Below are 15,354 nucleotides of genomic sequence, written 5' to 3'. Positions count from 1 at the left end.
CACCTTGCCTTGTCAGAATATACTGGTTTTTTGTGGGTTTTTTTGGCTGCACTGGGTCTTCGTTTGCTGTGTGTGGGCTTTCTCTAGTTGTGGCTAGCAGGGGCTACTCTTCGTTGTGGTGCACAGGCTTCTCATTGCAGTGGCTTCTCTTGTTGCAGAGCACGGGCCCTAGAGTGCAAGGGCTTCCGTAATTGTGGCACGTGGGTTCAGTAGTTGTGGCTCATGGGCTCTAGAGCACAGGTTCAGTAGTTGTGGCACATGGGCTTAGTTGCTCCGTGGCATGTGGGATCTTCCTGGACCAGGGCTCGAACCCATGTCCCCTGCATTGGCAGGCAGATTCTTAACCACTGTGCCACCAGGTAAGTGCTTTTTCCCAGGTTTGATCAACTTTTATTGCATTCCTTCTTCCTGTTTTTGTCTATTTTTTGTTCATAATTTTTGAATTTATGATTGTAGAATATTTTACAAGATATTTAATTAAATTTGGAATGTTGTGTTACAATATTTTTTCTACTTCAACATAAATTTTTGGAGAGAGAATTTTTATCAGCTGAAATGTTTTGATTCCCAATATCTGTTTTCTTCTTATAGCACTTTTGAATGGAATTTGTTTGATGTATTTTTTTATTCATAGGCAACTTGTGAACATGGTTCCTAGTTCAAGAGTGCCCTTTAGGTTTGATCTTAATGTGTCCCTTCACACATTTCCAAAGCCTATAAACATAAGGTCTTATTTAGTGCCTCAAAATGCCAGCATTTACTTCTTTCAGAATTTTCTGTAAGTATATATTTTACTGAAGTATTTTCTTGCAAAATAATAAAACAAGCTCTAATTAGTAATAAAAATCATATACCTAAATAATTACCTTTTGAATATAATATAGGTATTTTTCATAAACTGATTTTTAACCTATGGGAATACAAGTAACACTAATCATAATTATTCTTTCTTTTAATAAACAGGATGGATCATTTCTTATTCGGAAAAGCTCTGGCCATGATTCCAAACAGCCATATACACTAGTTGTATTTTTTAATAAGCGAGTATATAATATCCCTGTGCGATTTATTGAAGCAACAAAACAGTATGCTTTGGGCAGAAAGAAAACTGGTGAAGAGGTCAGTAATTTCTTTTCTAATCCAACTCTATAACTATGTTTTGAGCACAATGCCATCATACTGTATTAGGTGCCAGAGATGTGGAGAAAGGATACAAGAGTACCTGGCCTAAGGCTTGCACATTGTCATAGAGTACGAGATAAAATACTATGTTTGGGCAGTATATCCTATGAGAGAACAGAGAGGAGGAACGACTGGTATGATGTAAAAGCTTTCTTTTATCCTGTTGCTTAATGAGGTCAGTCTGACTCGGCATTTTGTTTGCTTTGTTTTTTAGATGCCACATATAAGTGAAATCATATTGTATTTCTCTTTCTCTGTCTGACTTACTTCACTTAGTGTAATACCCTCTTGGTCCACCCATGTTGTCACAAATGGCACAATTTCACTCTTTTTATGGCTGAGTAATATTCCATTGTATATATATATATCACATCATCTTTACCTATTCATCTTTTGATGGACACTTAGTTTGCTTCCATATCTTGGCTACTGTAAATAATGCTTGTATGAACATCAGAGTGTACGCAACTTTTTGAATTAGTGTTTTCATTTTCTTTGGATATATACCCAGGATAGGAATTGGTGGGTCATATGGCAGTTCTATTTTTAATTTTTTGAGGAATCTCCATGCTGTTTTCCATAGTTGTCGTACCAATGTACATTCCCACCAACAGTGCACACGGGTTCCCTTTTCTTCACATCCTCACAAGCATATTGTCTCTTGTCTTTTTGATAATAGCCATTCTCACAGGTGTGATGTGATATCTCATTGTGGTTCTGATTTTCATTTTCCTGATGATTAGTGATGTTGAGCATCATTTCATGTGCCTGTTGACCATCTGCATGTCTTCTTCAGAAAAATGTCTACTCAGGTCCTCTGCACATTTTTTAATTAGATTGCTTATTTGTTTGTTTGATACTGAGTTACAAGAGTTCTTTATATATTTTGGATATTATCCCCTTATCAGACATATTATTTGCAAATATCTTCTCTCATTCAGTAGGTTGCCTTTTTCTTTTGTTGATGGTTTCCTTTGTTATGCAAAATCTTTTTAGTTTGGTGTAGTCCCATTTGTTTATTTGTGCTTTTGTCACCCTTGCTTGAGGAGACATGTCCAAAAAATATTGCTAAGACCAATGTCAAAGAGCATACTGCTTATGTTTTCTTCTGGGATTTCTATGGTTTCAGGTCTTACATTTAAATCTTTAATTCATTTTGAGTCTATTTTTTTTTTGTATATGGTATAATAAAATGGTCTAAAATTTTCTGTTCATCAAAGGTCACAATCAACAGAGTAAAAAGGCAACCTCTGAAATGGGAGAAAATATTTGCAAATTATGTGTCTGATAAGAGGTTAATATCCAGAATATGTAAAGAACTCTTATAACTTTGTCGTATAGTTTAATGTAGTCCTATTTGTCTATGTTTTGTTTTGTTGCCTGTGCTTTTGGTGTAACATCCAAGAAATCATTGCCAAATGCAGTCTCGTGAAGCTTTCTCCCTATGTTTTCTTCGAGGAGTTTTATAGTTTGGAGTTTTATTTTGCTTTTAATAAAGTCTCAGATAGTTAGAAAATGCAAAACTCTGAAAACACAAAACACTGATAAAGACCAAATGGGTTTTAAAATATAGATTGCATTTTCATTTCACACCAGTTAAACTTTAACAGAACTGTCTGCTTCTCCCTACTCACAAAAACATTCATTCTCACTGAAACCTTGATATGACAAATTTTTTAAACTATATGCTCCTCAACAGTAATCAGTAGTAGGATATGGTGGTGATCCTAGTAGGACAGAGTGACTTTGGATGGATGGTTACATTCTAAAGCCTCCCCAGGGACTTCCCTGGTGGCGCAGTGGTTAAGAATCTGCCTGCCAATGCAGGGGACATGGGTTTGAGCTCTGGTCTGGGAAGATCCCACATGCCGCGGAGCAGCTAAGCCTGTGCACAACTACTGAGCCTGTGCTCTAGAGCCCACAAGCACAACTAATGAAGCCCGTGCACCTAGAGCCTGTGCTCCACAACAAGAGAAGCCACTGCAATGAGAAGCCAGTGCACCGCAATGAAGAGTAGCTCCCGCTCGCTGCAACTAGAGAAAGCCCACGCGCAGCAACGAAAGACCCAATGCAGCCAAATAAACAAATAAATAATAAAAATTTTTTTTTAAAAAAAGCCTCCCCAGGCGTCCAGTACTTCTATAAGAGGCTTAGGGGTAGGTGAAGGCGCTGTCCTTTTTAGTGGTACTGAAATTCAGTCAGATAAATTTTGAGCTCTCAGAGAGGCTCTGGACTTCCTTGTCCTGCTAGGAAACTCTGATAAACAGTGATTCTTCTTGGCTTAAAGAATCTTCATCCCTACCTCAGAATGAATAGATCAGAGCTTCACCCCACTCCCCAATTATCCAGCCTATGGATACCAAAATAAATACATATTATTATAATAGCATCAGGAAGTACTGACAGAGTCCTTTAAAACACTTACTTAAATTATCTATAATAAAAAGATAATTTCTCCCATATACTGAACATCTGAATTGAAAAATGAAAACTTTGGTTACATGATGTCAACCATGTGGAGATCTTGAAAAGTCTGTTTGTCTGTATTTGTGTTTGGGTATTCATGGGTAGAAAAAGTAACTAGTTGATTAACTGTTTAATTTTTTTGCAAATGTTTTGACATTATGTGGATACATAGTGAGTATTTTATCACTCTGAGATCTGTTTGCTTCATTTTATTGACCATGGGATTTTGAGTTATCAAACAATTGTTTTTCTGTCCATGTATGAATATCTCAAATACACTGAATTAGTGTAGACCAAAAAAAAAGTGTTAAGGGGAAACTGCAATTAAGTTATGCTCAATCCTTCATTCAGTCAAATCACAAATATGCCTCAAGTCCAGTCCTTACTTCAAATATTTCAACTCAGCTCAACCCCCTACTTCAAACATTTTAATCCCCAAACTCTGCAACACAGCAATCCTCAGAAATATTCAGAAGAGTATAAGGACAGAATGAGATGCTTATTTGTATAAGCAAAGCAACTCTCTCCTATATTTACTGGGTTCAGAACACACTTTTTCACTTGGAATTCACTTCAAAGAGGTTGTACTATTTCATTTCCTGGTGTGTTAGTCCATAAATTTAACTTCCAACTGCATTCAGATTAACAATATGCTGTGCCAAACAAACAGAATGAATGTCTTTATGAATATCATAAAAACAATTCATTGGCAAGTACACGAGGGCTGAATGATTGAAGAGAAAGTAAGAAATAAGGACTAAAGGTACTTGAAAGTCTCTGTCTCTCCTCCCTGACCTAATATTCAGAAGCCAATTATCTAAAAGACAACTGGTGTTTTGTTTGAAAAATGACTAGTATTCTGAATACTTTACTTATTTTAATATATAATATTTGGAAGCTATTCAAATAATTAATAAAGGCTTTTAAACATTTTTTATTCCAGATGTTTATCTTTATATGAAAAACTAAGAGAAAATGAAGTCAATTGGTGGTAACTGCTAAATTATATGGCAGTGTTGCAAAACAATTACCCCTTTAAAAAAATGACTCTAAATGCATTTATCTGATGATCATGAGCTTGTAGCACTTTTGTATAATCAATGCATTTCATTTCTTGGTCTGTGTTATACTTATTTTATCTTTCACTTAAAACATTGACCATTTTTCAGAAAAAAATTGTGATCGCCTTAAACTAAAACCAATAGACAACAGGAATTAATATATGGAAAAATATGTATGTATAGTAAGAGCCTAGCATGAAATTATTAACTAGGCACTAATTTAGCTCTAAACTTAAAGAGAGCTAAAGCAAAAATGGGTAGATGAAGGTTTATAAAGGTTTCCTTATTTATTCAAAAAAAAGAACACAAAAACAAACATGAATTAACCTGGGAAATAACTCTCTTCACATTAAATTCTAACGTTAATTTACTACATCAGTCCTTGTATCTAATACATGCAACATAACAGATAATCTATGTTTTATAAAAATGTAGAGAAATTCAATGTATGACAGTTTTACACTTGGCACTAAATAAAAAACAAAATATTAAAATATTACATCATAACTCAATAAAGTAATTTTCTCTAAGAAGTTATACTAATTGAGGATGTCAGTTGCATTTTCAGTCTCATTGAATGGCCAGGGTCCTTCACCTCAAAGGTTACATCCATTGTTAAATTAGACTTTTTTGGATAGAATGTCATCTGGGACCTAGTAACTCTGACTAACTTGAAAGAGTTGGAGAAGATGGGAGGAGTGGAGTTCACTGTTAATATAAAGGCCAATTTATAATTCATCTATGTTTTCTTGTTCTAGTACTTTGGAAGTGTTGCTGAAATCATCAAGAATCATCAACACAGTCCCCTGGTTCTTATTGACAGTCAGAATAACACAAAAGATTCCACAAGACTGAAATATGCAGTTAAAGTTTCATAAATTAAAAAAAATTTTTTAAAGGAAGTCAACATCATTGCTTCAGACATTTTACCTACTTCTACTTTTGAGGAAAAAGTCCAAAAACTTCATATTTTGGATTATGAATCGTCCAGTAATAAAATAGAAGATGAGGCAGCTGTTGAGGTGGTCGTCGATTTCCTTATAAGAAGCTCATATGGACATGTTCTGTTGCCTGACTTGACGAACTGTTAATATCTGGTGAGGCTGAGAATATGCTACTAATATTCTCCAAATAAATGTCTTTATTTAAAAAAACAGGTGTAAAGTATTTTCAGTCATGTAAGAAAATAACACGCTACTTCCAGAAAAAGAAAATGATGCTCTTGGATAAAACAAAGCTGCTGAAAATTTAGACCACCACAATGGTCCTAGTGCCCCAGTGTAACTAGGACGCCTACTGTCAGTGCTTGAAAATTGCCTTGGTTAAAATTTTAATGTGTAGAAAATAAAATATAGATAATATATGATATTTATAAATACAAATAAGGGGGATGTAATGGTTCCTTTTTGTGAGCTCCCAACCATGGGAGATGTATACAGATACGAACTTTCTTATCCATGATTATGTTGTTAGCTTAGCTTATTAAATATAATTGTACCCTCTTTGATCCGCATGTCTATTAAATAGACCCTAAACTTGATATGAGGTTCAGAGTGGGATGAGAGCAAAACTAGATTAAAAGCCTAGGGAAGGGCTTCCCTGGTGGCGCAGTGGTTGAGAGTCCGCCTGCCGATGCAGGGGACGCGGGTTCGTGCCCCGGTCCGGGAAGATCCCACATGCCGCGGAGCAGCTGGGCCCGTGAGCTGTGGCCGCTGAGCCTGCGCATCCGGAGCCTGTGCTCCGCAACGGGAGAGGCCACAACAGTGAGAGGCCCACGTACCGCAAAAAAAAAAAAAAAAAAAAAAAGCCTAGGGAAACAGCCCACAGAACAGGGGCAGAAAAGCAGACATTGATGAACACTCAGGAATAAAAGAGATACTATTGTGAGCAGCCGTATCCAAGGTCTTAGGTTGTCCCAGCAATGTATTATACTCTGTCATATCAAAGCTTTTTATCCTACTGTGTACTTTAGACAGCACTGAAATGATAAAGCAGCTAATTAAGATAAATCTAATAATTAAATGAGGAATGCACTTGATCACTGAGTAAGACAGCAATCTGAAAGGATTTTGAAATTCTAGAAGGTTATGAACTCACAAACTCACTTATAAAAATAACTGTATTCTTAAATGTCATAATACCCCCCTTTCACTTTTATATTTATTTGTTTACTCACCATTTCCAGCGCTCTTAATTCCTTTGTATAGATCTAATATCCACCTGGTATCATTTTCCTTCCACATGAAGAATTTCTCTTAACATTTAAGATAGAGCAACTTTACTGGTGATGACATATCTTAGACTTCTCTTTTGTGAAATTTTCTTTGTTTTATCTTCATTTTTGAAGGGTAATTTTGCTAGAGAAAGAATTCTAGGATGACTTCAGTACCTTAAAGATATCATTCCACTCTTCTGGCCTGCAGCGGTTCTGACAACAAGTCTGCAGTAATTCTTATCTTTGATTCTCAGTACATAATGTGTGCTTTTTTTCTCCGGCTGCAATAAAACTTTTCTCTTTATCACCTGTGATGATGAACATGTGATTATAATGTGTCTTGGTTATGGTTTTCTTTTTCCTGCTTGAGCTTCATGTTGCTTCTTGGATCTTTGTATTTATAGTTTTCATCAAATTTAGGGGAAAAGTTTCAATTATTATTTTTTCTTCAAATATTTTTTCTGTTATCCTTCTTCTCCTCCCCTTCAGGGACTCCAGTTACATGAATGTCACACTACTTGATATTGCCCCATTGTATGGCAGCCATGGAGGTGCACTGTCTGGATCTCCCATCAGGAAAAAATTTGGCATTCAGCTGTAGGAGTGCAATTAGCTGACAGCCTTTAGCTGTTAATGCCTTCAGAATCTGCCTTGGGTTTTGAGCCAAGCCTATGTTCTTCCTAAGCAGCCCTCGGTCTCGCTAATTCTGCCCAACATGGAATTCCTCTAACTAATGGATAGTCTTTAACCTAAAGTATCCATTGAGTTGGCTGACTTTGTCAGTGGTGCATGGAAGTCTGAGGCTTTCTATACCTAATTCTGCTTCCACTCACCAACCTTTTCTTTCACGAGTATCAGATCTGCATTACGGTGTGAAAGCTTTTCTTACTCAATCTTGCTCCATCCCCCAGGCATTACTGTCCAATAAACCTCTTGTACTCCTAATTACATCTCAGCATCTTCTCCCCAGAAGACCCAAATGACAGATTTAGTACCAGGAGTAGTTTCAAGAAAGTAGGCATTAAGATGGCATCTTTGAACCAGATTACTCACCACCCAGTTGACAATAAGGACTCCATCCTTGGGGTATTTGAGGCATGAACCATCCCTGGTACAAAGTGGTGACCCAATTGCTAATCTCCTGCAGTGGGAGAGAAGAAAAAGCTGAAGACCAAACTCAGGATTTAATACAGTTGCTGAACTGCAAAACTATTTTTTTTTTTTTTTTTGGCCACACTGTGTGGCTTGTGGGATCTTAGTTCCCTGACCAGGGATCAAACCCAGGCCCACAGCAGTGAAAGCACTGGGTCCTAACCACTGGACCTCCAGGGAATTCCATGCAAAGATAATTTAATGCTAAACCAAGACAGGTCTGTCCAACCAAGGTCAGAGTCCTAGTTCAAAAACCCTGAGACCCTGACAGATGGGATGAGAACATCTGGGGATGAATGATGGTAAAACCATCATTAATGGTGAATGCCACCAATTATTTGGCTTCCCAGACTCCTCTGAACCCTCAGAGTCAGCAGAGTTAACCCCTGTCATTAAGAAATAGCATTCTGCCTGTGTGGGAAGACACTGCAGAGGCCTCTCCCCTGCAAGGCAACAGAAATACCCCTCAGGATATGCCCCTACCTTCTGTCCGGGCTGCTAGGCCAATAACTAAAGTTAAGTTGCAGCTTAAATCAGCTATAAATGTGCTAGGCCTGCTGAGGGAGGAAAGAATACATCCTGAAAGAGATTGATGAATTAGGCACCATGTACTGGCAGGAGCTGAGGGAGTACCATGGAACTAGATTTTGAGAACACTTGAGCAAAGAAGCCAGAATATAAGATTGGATAAGGAATAATTTATTAACTTAAGGGCGCTTCTCAGGATACATAATTTAATACTCTGGCAATGACCCTAGGAGATGATGCAAACTCATTGAGTGGCTCTTGGAAGACTAGAAAAGGTGATGACCTTCACTGATTGAGGGTGAAATGCCTGAATTGCTATGGCAGATAGTAGAGGAGGGAATTAAAAGGCTCAGGGAACTGAGCGTGCTGGAGTGGATATATTATGTGAGGGCAGAAGGCCCACCAGAGAATTATGTCCCAAAGGACAAGTGTGATCACCAAGGCCATTAGAAATGCACTGGTAAGAAAGGAGCAAATATCACTAAGAAGTTCACTGGTAGCCCTGTTCTGCTGGCCAGGGCTAATGGTAGCTAGGGCTAATAGTCTAAACCCTGGGACATTGATAGCAGCACTTACATATCAGAAGCCAGGGGGGGTCTCAATTATCATAACAAGATTAGGATACCAATCAAGGGGGCTCACAGAGTTGTGGATAAGGCTAACAGAATATGGCATCAATTGAGGCAGAGTATGGGCCAATAATGGTGCTGCTTTATATATATATATATATATATATACACATATATATCCCTCCCTCCCTGCTTCCAGTGTGCTTTTTCCCTATCAGTGGATTAGGGAAGCCCAGTGACAATCACTCTCCTCTGAGTTTCTCAGCCACCTAGCAGGTCACTTTTTGCAGACCAGTTCTGGGCTGTGGCGTCTTCCACTGAGCTTTTCTGCAGCACCCCCAGGCCAGGTTCTGCTAACTGGCTTTATCCCACCAGTTCTCACCAATGAATTTCTCTCAGCCACCCAGTAGGCTCTAGCTTGGCCACACCCTCTATGAGTTTGTCTGCCACTCGGTGAGGAAACTTCCTGTGGACCAGCTCAAGGCTGCCAGCACCTTCCAGTGAGTTTCTTTAACTCTTAGCAGGAGTAGACCAGCTCTAGCTGACCAGCACCCTCCAATGAGTTTCACAGCCACTGAATTGACTATTCCCACAAACCGGCTCAGTCAGGTCTGCACCTTCTAGAAAATTTCTTCACTATCAGCAGCCTGAATGTCCCTGTGGCAGCTACAACCTCTTCAACAAGGCCTGAATCTCAGACTAGGGGTTGGTGAGACCTATTCTAAGTGCTTAGTTTCTTCCTTGCTTATTCTCACTTGTCATTTCTGCATTCCTTAATATCCAATTTTCCCCTTCTAATAGTTAACCAACTTTTACTAGTTGCTAATTTTAATGGTATTATTGAGATATAATTAACATACTATAAAATTCACCCACTTAAAACTATACAGTTCAGTGGGTTTGACTATATTCAGAGTTGGGCAACCGTTACCACAATCTGCTTAGAATCTTCTCACATCAAAAAGAAACTCCATACCTATAAGCAGACACTCTCCACTCTCCCCGAGCTCCCATCCTAGTCATCCACTGATCTAGTTTGTCTCTATAGACTTGCATATTTGACATTTCATATGAATGGGATCATACAATATGTGGTCCTTTGTGACTGCCTTCTTTCACTTAGCCTACTGTTTTCAATGTTCATCTATGTTATAGTATCAGTACTCTATTTCTTTTCATTGCTGAACAATATATTATATAGATATACCATATTTTGTTTATTCATTAATCAATTGATGGACATTTGAGTTGTTTCCACTTTTTGGCTATTATGGATACTACTACCATAAACAATTTTGTTCAAGTTTTCGAGTGGATGTATGTTCTTCATTTCTTTTGGGTATATATCTAAAAGTGGAATTTCTGCGTCCTATGGCAAATATACTTAACAGTTTGAGGAACACCCAACTGTTTTCCAAAGTGACTACACCATTTTACATCCTGACTAACAGTGTATGAGTTTCTGTTTCTCTGCATACTCATCAATCGTTGTTATTGTCTTTTCAACTGTAACCACCCTAAAGCGTGTGAAGTAATATCTCATTGTGCTTTGGATTTGTATTTCCCTAATGACTAAAAATGTTAACCATCTTTTCATGTTGTTATTAGCTATTTGTATATCTTCTTTGCAGAAATGTCTATTCAAATTCTTTGACAATTTTTCTTTTTTTTTTTTTGGGCTGCATGGCTTGTGGGATCTTAGTTCTCCAACCAGAGATCGAACCCGGGCCCTCGGCAGTGAAAGCGCAGAGTCCTAACCACTGGACGCCAGGGAATTCCCTCCTTTGACCATTTTTTAACTGAGTTGTTTGTCTTTTTATTATTGAGTTGTAATCATTTATGTGTATTCTGGGTACAATTCCCACATTAGATATATGATTTGAAAGTGTTTTCTCCCATTTTGTGGATTGTCTTGAGTTCTTTGAAACACAAATGTTTTCAATTTAATGAATTTCAACTTATATGTTTCTAATATTTTAATCATTTTATCTCTAACATGTAGGTCTTTGATCCATTTTGAGTTATCTTTTATACATGGTATGAAGGAGTATCTAAATACATTCTTTTGCATGTGGATATCCAGCTGTTGAAGCAGTATATGTTAAAAGATTATTCTTTCCATGTTGAATTGTCTTGACATTCTGGTCAAAAATAAATTGATCATTAATGTTTGGGTTTATTTCTGGACTCTCAATTCTATTCCACCAATCTATATGTCTATTCTTACATCAGTACTACATTGTCTTGATTACAGTAGCTTTGTGGTAAGTTTTGAAATGGGGAAGTGTGAGTTTTCCAATGTTATTCTTCTTTTCAAAATTGTTTTGGCTGGTACTTCCCTGGTGGTGCAGTGGTTAAGAATCTGCCTGCCAATGCAGGGAACAAGGGTTTGAGCCCTTGTCCAGGAAGATCCCACATAGCACAGAGCAACTAAGCCCACGTGCTACAACTACTGAAGCCCACGTGCCTAGAGCCCATGCTCCACAACAAACAGAAGCCACTGCAATGAGAAGCCCTCACACTGCAATGAAGAGTAGCTCCTGCTTGCCACAACTAGAGAAAGCCTGCGCACAGCAACAAAGACCCACACAGCCAAAAATAAGTAAATTAATTAATTTTAAAAATTGTTTTGGCTATTCTGTATCTTGTTTCTATATGAATTTTAGAATCAGCTTGTCAATTTCTGGCAAAAAGGCAGCTGAAATTTTGACAGGGCTTGTATCAAATCTGTGAATCAACTTGGGTAGTACTGCCATCTTAACAATAAATGCACAAACATGTCATGTTTCTACACTTATTTAGGTTTTCTTTCTTTCAACAATGATTTGTAGTTTCAGTGTAAAAGTCTTGCATTTCTTCTGTCAAATTTATTCCTAAGCATTTTATTCCCTTAGATGCCAAGTGGAATTTTTTTCTTAATTTCACTTTGATTGCTCACTGCTCAAGTATAGAAATAGAATTGATTTTTCTATTGATCTTGTATTCTGCACCTTTGCTGATCTCTTTTATTAGTTATGAGGTTTTTGTTTTTTTTTTTTTGCGGTACACGGGCCTCTCACTGTTGTGGCCTCTCCCGTTGCGGAGCACAGGCCCCGGATGCGCAGGCTCAGCGGCCATGGCTCACGGGCCCAGCCGCTCCGCAGCATGTGGGATCTTCCCGGACCGGGGCACGAACCCGTGTCCCCTGCATCGGCAGGCGGACTCTCAACCACTGCGCCACCAGGAAAGCCCAGTTATGAGGTTTTTTAATGGATTCCTTAGGATTTTCCACACATAAGATCATGTCACCTAAAAATAGAGATATTTTAATTCTTCCTTTCCCATTTGGATGCCTAACTGCCACCAGTACAATGTTTAACAGACACAGTGAGAGTGGACATCCTTTCTTGTTCTTGATCTTAAAGAGAAAGTTGTCAGTCTTTCACCCTTAAGTTTGATGTCAGCAGAGTCCTATAAATAAAAAACCTCATTCCTGGTATCAGAGGGAAACAAAACGGACTTCATTCATAGAGAATTGTAATTATTTGTTTTGACTACTCTGGTGACTTCCTGGAAGATTGGCTATTGCCTGACATGAAGCTGGCAGAGAGATACAGCTGCTACCTAGGGGCCATGTTGAAAACATTGACAGGCAGATGTTTTAGTCGCTGCTGTCTGATGCGATAGATAAAATTTGAGGCGATTTGGTTACGGTTATCCCTAACCAAAAAGCTAGGGAGAAAAGCAATAGGGCTTTGTAAAGCTTTAACATACTCCTGGGAATCTAGAAGGTCACACGCATGCCCACGACTGTGTGTACACTAAGGAAAGACCTAAGAATGCCATAAGCTCTCCTATCTGGCTGACCTGGAGGCTCTGCTGAAGTAAGAAGTGAAGGCTAAGGCAGAGCTGTAAACTGCCTGGCTAAGTGCGGCAGGGTCACCACAAAAACACACACAGTGTCCCTTGGTAAACACTGAGAGACTTTTTCATTCCAAGTATATAAGGAATTCTCTGTCCAATCATTAGCTGACCATTAAGCTAACATTACAGAGACTTTATTGGTGACACATAACAAAGAATAAAGACTTTACAAACTTAGCTCAGAAAAGTTACTAGACAAACAAATACAACAAGCAAAAATGACAGCAAACCCTGGAGGGTGTGTGTGGGGAGGTGGAGAACCTGATTTTCAGAGTTGCCGCATTATAATATTTTAAATGTCCTGTTTACAACAAAAAAATTGCAAGGCATGTAAACAAAGAGGAAAGTATTGCCCAGACACACAGAAAAGCAATCAATAAAAATCCTGAAAAAGCCCAGGCACTGGATTTTCTAAACAAAGATTTTAATTTAGCTATTTTAAATATGTTCAAAGAGCTGAAACTATGTTTAAAGAATGAAAAAAAAGTAAGACAATGATGTCTCAACCAAATAGAGAATATAAATAAATAGACAGAATTTATGAAAAGAATTTTTAATTCTAGAACTTTCAATTATAGAGTTGAAAAGTAAAATAACTGAAATGAAAAATTCACTAGAGGGGCTCAGCAACAGATTTGAACAGGCAGAAGAAGGAATCCATGAACTTAAAGATAAGTCAATTGATATTGCCCATGTTGAGAAACAGAAACACAAAAAATGAAGAGAAATGGACAGAGCCTGAGAGATCTGTGGGACACTATCAAGCATAACAGCATATTAAAAAGTGAGTCTCAGGGCTTCCCTGGTGGCGCAGTGGTTGAGAGTCCGCCTGCTGATGCTGGGGACGTGGGTTCGTGCCCTGGTCTGGGAAGATCCCACATGCTGCGGAGCGGCTAGGCCCGTGAGCCATGGCCACTGAGCCTGCGCGTCCGGAGCCTGTGCTCCGCAACAGGAGAGGCCACAACAGTGAGAGGCCCACGTACCGCAAAAAACAAAACAAAACAAAACAAACAAACAAAAAAGTGAGTCTCAGAAGGAGAGAAAAAAAAGCATCAGAAAGAATATCTAAAGAAATAAAAACTTCCCAAATTTGATGAAAAACATTAGTCTATCAACCCACAAAGCTTCAAGAACTTCAAGTAGGATAAACTTAAAATGTGCACACAAGGCATATCATAATCAAGCTATTGAAAGACAGAGAATCTTGAAAGCAGCAAGAGAGGTGACTCATCACATACAAAAGGTTCTCGGTAAGATTAACAGCTGATTTCTCATCAGAAACCATGGAAGCCAAATGGCAGTGAGATGACATAGTCAAAGTTCTGCATAGAAAAAACTGCCAACCAAGAATTCTATATTCAGCAAAACTAACCTTCAAAAAGGAAAGAAAAATTAACACATTTTCAGATAAACATTGCTAGCAGAACTGTTCTACAAAAAAAGTTCTTCAGGTTTAAAGGACACTACATAGTAATGCAATTCCACACAAAGAAATACACAACTGATAAATGTAAATACAAATACCAGCATAGGTAAATATAAAAGACAAAAAATACATACATTTTACTTGTAACTTTTCCTCCCTCTCATTTAAAAGAAAAATGCATAAAGCAATAATTATAAATCTACATTGATGGGCACACAATTTATAAAGCTATATAATCTGTGACAATAACAGCATGGGGGGAGGTGGAGAGATGAAGCTACAGAGCAAAGTTTTTATTATTGAAATTAAATTGGTATTAATCCAAACTAGGTGAAATAGATCAGCTTTACAATGTCTTCTTCTAATAAAAACTCGATATATCTTTTGTCTCTTATTTTTTCATTTGTGATTTTGGTGATGACACCAAAGAAGAAGTCTAATAAGGCTTTGACTAAACAAGGGTCATAAATATTTACTTCTGTATTTTCTACTACAAGATTTATAGTTTTTTCTTACATTTAGGTTTATACTCCCTTTTGAGTTAATTTTTGTGTATGTGGTGTGAGGAAGACTGTTTTTCTTCATTTTTATTTTCTGTCTGTACTTCATATTTCACAATTTCTATCTATCTTCAGGTTTGCTGATTCTTCTGCCAGTTCAAATCTACTGTTGAGCCTCTCTAGTAAATTTTTCACCTTGGTTATTACACTTTTCAACTCAAGAATTTTCATTTCATTCTTTTTTTGTAATTTCTATCTTAATATTTTCCATTTGATGAGACATTGTCAGTATACTTTAATTCCTTAAATCTGGTTTCCTTTAGGTCTTTGAACCTATTTATAATAGCTGCTT

At 37.7% G+C, this 15,354-nt stretch overlaps 2 protein-coding genes across 19 annotated transcripts in view; one reads left to right on the top strand and one right to left on the bottom strand.

Annotated features, from left to right (window-relative positions):
- The window catches only part of BLNK (B cell linker), a 73,764-nt gene extending 67,901 nt beyond the window's left edge, over positions 1 to 5,863 (top strand). For 2 of the 3 annotated variants that reach the window (XM_027112157.1, XM_027112155.1), the window contains 2 exons: positions 964 to 1,119; positions 5,468 to 5,841. In XM_027112157.1, the coding sequence (XP_026967958.1) occupies positions 964 to 1,119; positions 5,468 to 5,587 (276 nt within the window). In that variant the 3' untranslated portion in view covers positions 5,588 to 5,841. Of the gene's footprint in view, positions 1 to 963; positions 1,120 to 5,467 lie in introns of all 3 variants that reach the window. The other variant, XM_027112156.1, reaches the window with a different exon arrangement.
- ZNF518A (zinc finger protein 518A) overlaps positions 1 to 15,354 on the bottom strand; it is a 91,625-nt gene that overhangs the window by 20,057 nt on the left and 56,214 nt on the right. For 11 of the 16 annotated variants that reach the window (XR_003433841.1, XR_003433848.1, XR_003433838.1 and 8 more), the window contains one exon: positions 7,978 to 8,065. The exons of 1 other annotated variant lie outside the window; for it this stretch is intronic. The gene's annotated coding sequence lies outside the window, so the exon portion shown is untranslated. Of the gene's footprint in view, positions 1 to 6,885; positions 7,315 to 7,977; positions 8,066 to 15,354 lie in introns of all 16 variants that reach the window. 4 more of the 16 variants (XR_003433839.1, XR_003433846.1, XR_003433840.1 and 1 more) reach the window with 2 other exon arrangements.

The sequence above is a fragment of the Aethalodelphis obliquidens genome, unplaced genomic scaffold, assembly GCF_003676395.1.
Source record: "Aethalodelphis obliquidens isolate GAN/ISIS:26980383/991018 unplaced genomic scaffold, ASM367639v1 scaffold11, whole genome shotgun sequence".
NCBI lineage: Eukaryota > Metazoa > Chordata > Mammalia > Artiodactyla > Delphinidae > Aethalodelphis > Aethalodelphis obliquidens.
Note: the sequence above shows the minus strand (reverse complement) of the source record. Positions and strands in the feature narration are given on the sequence as shown.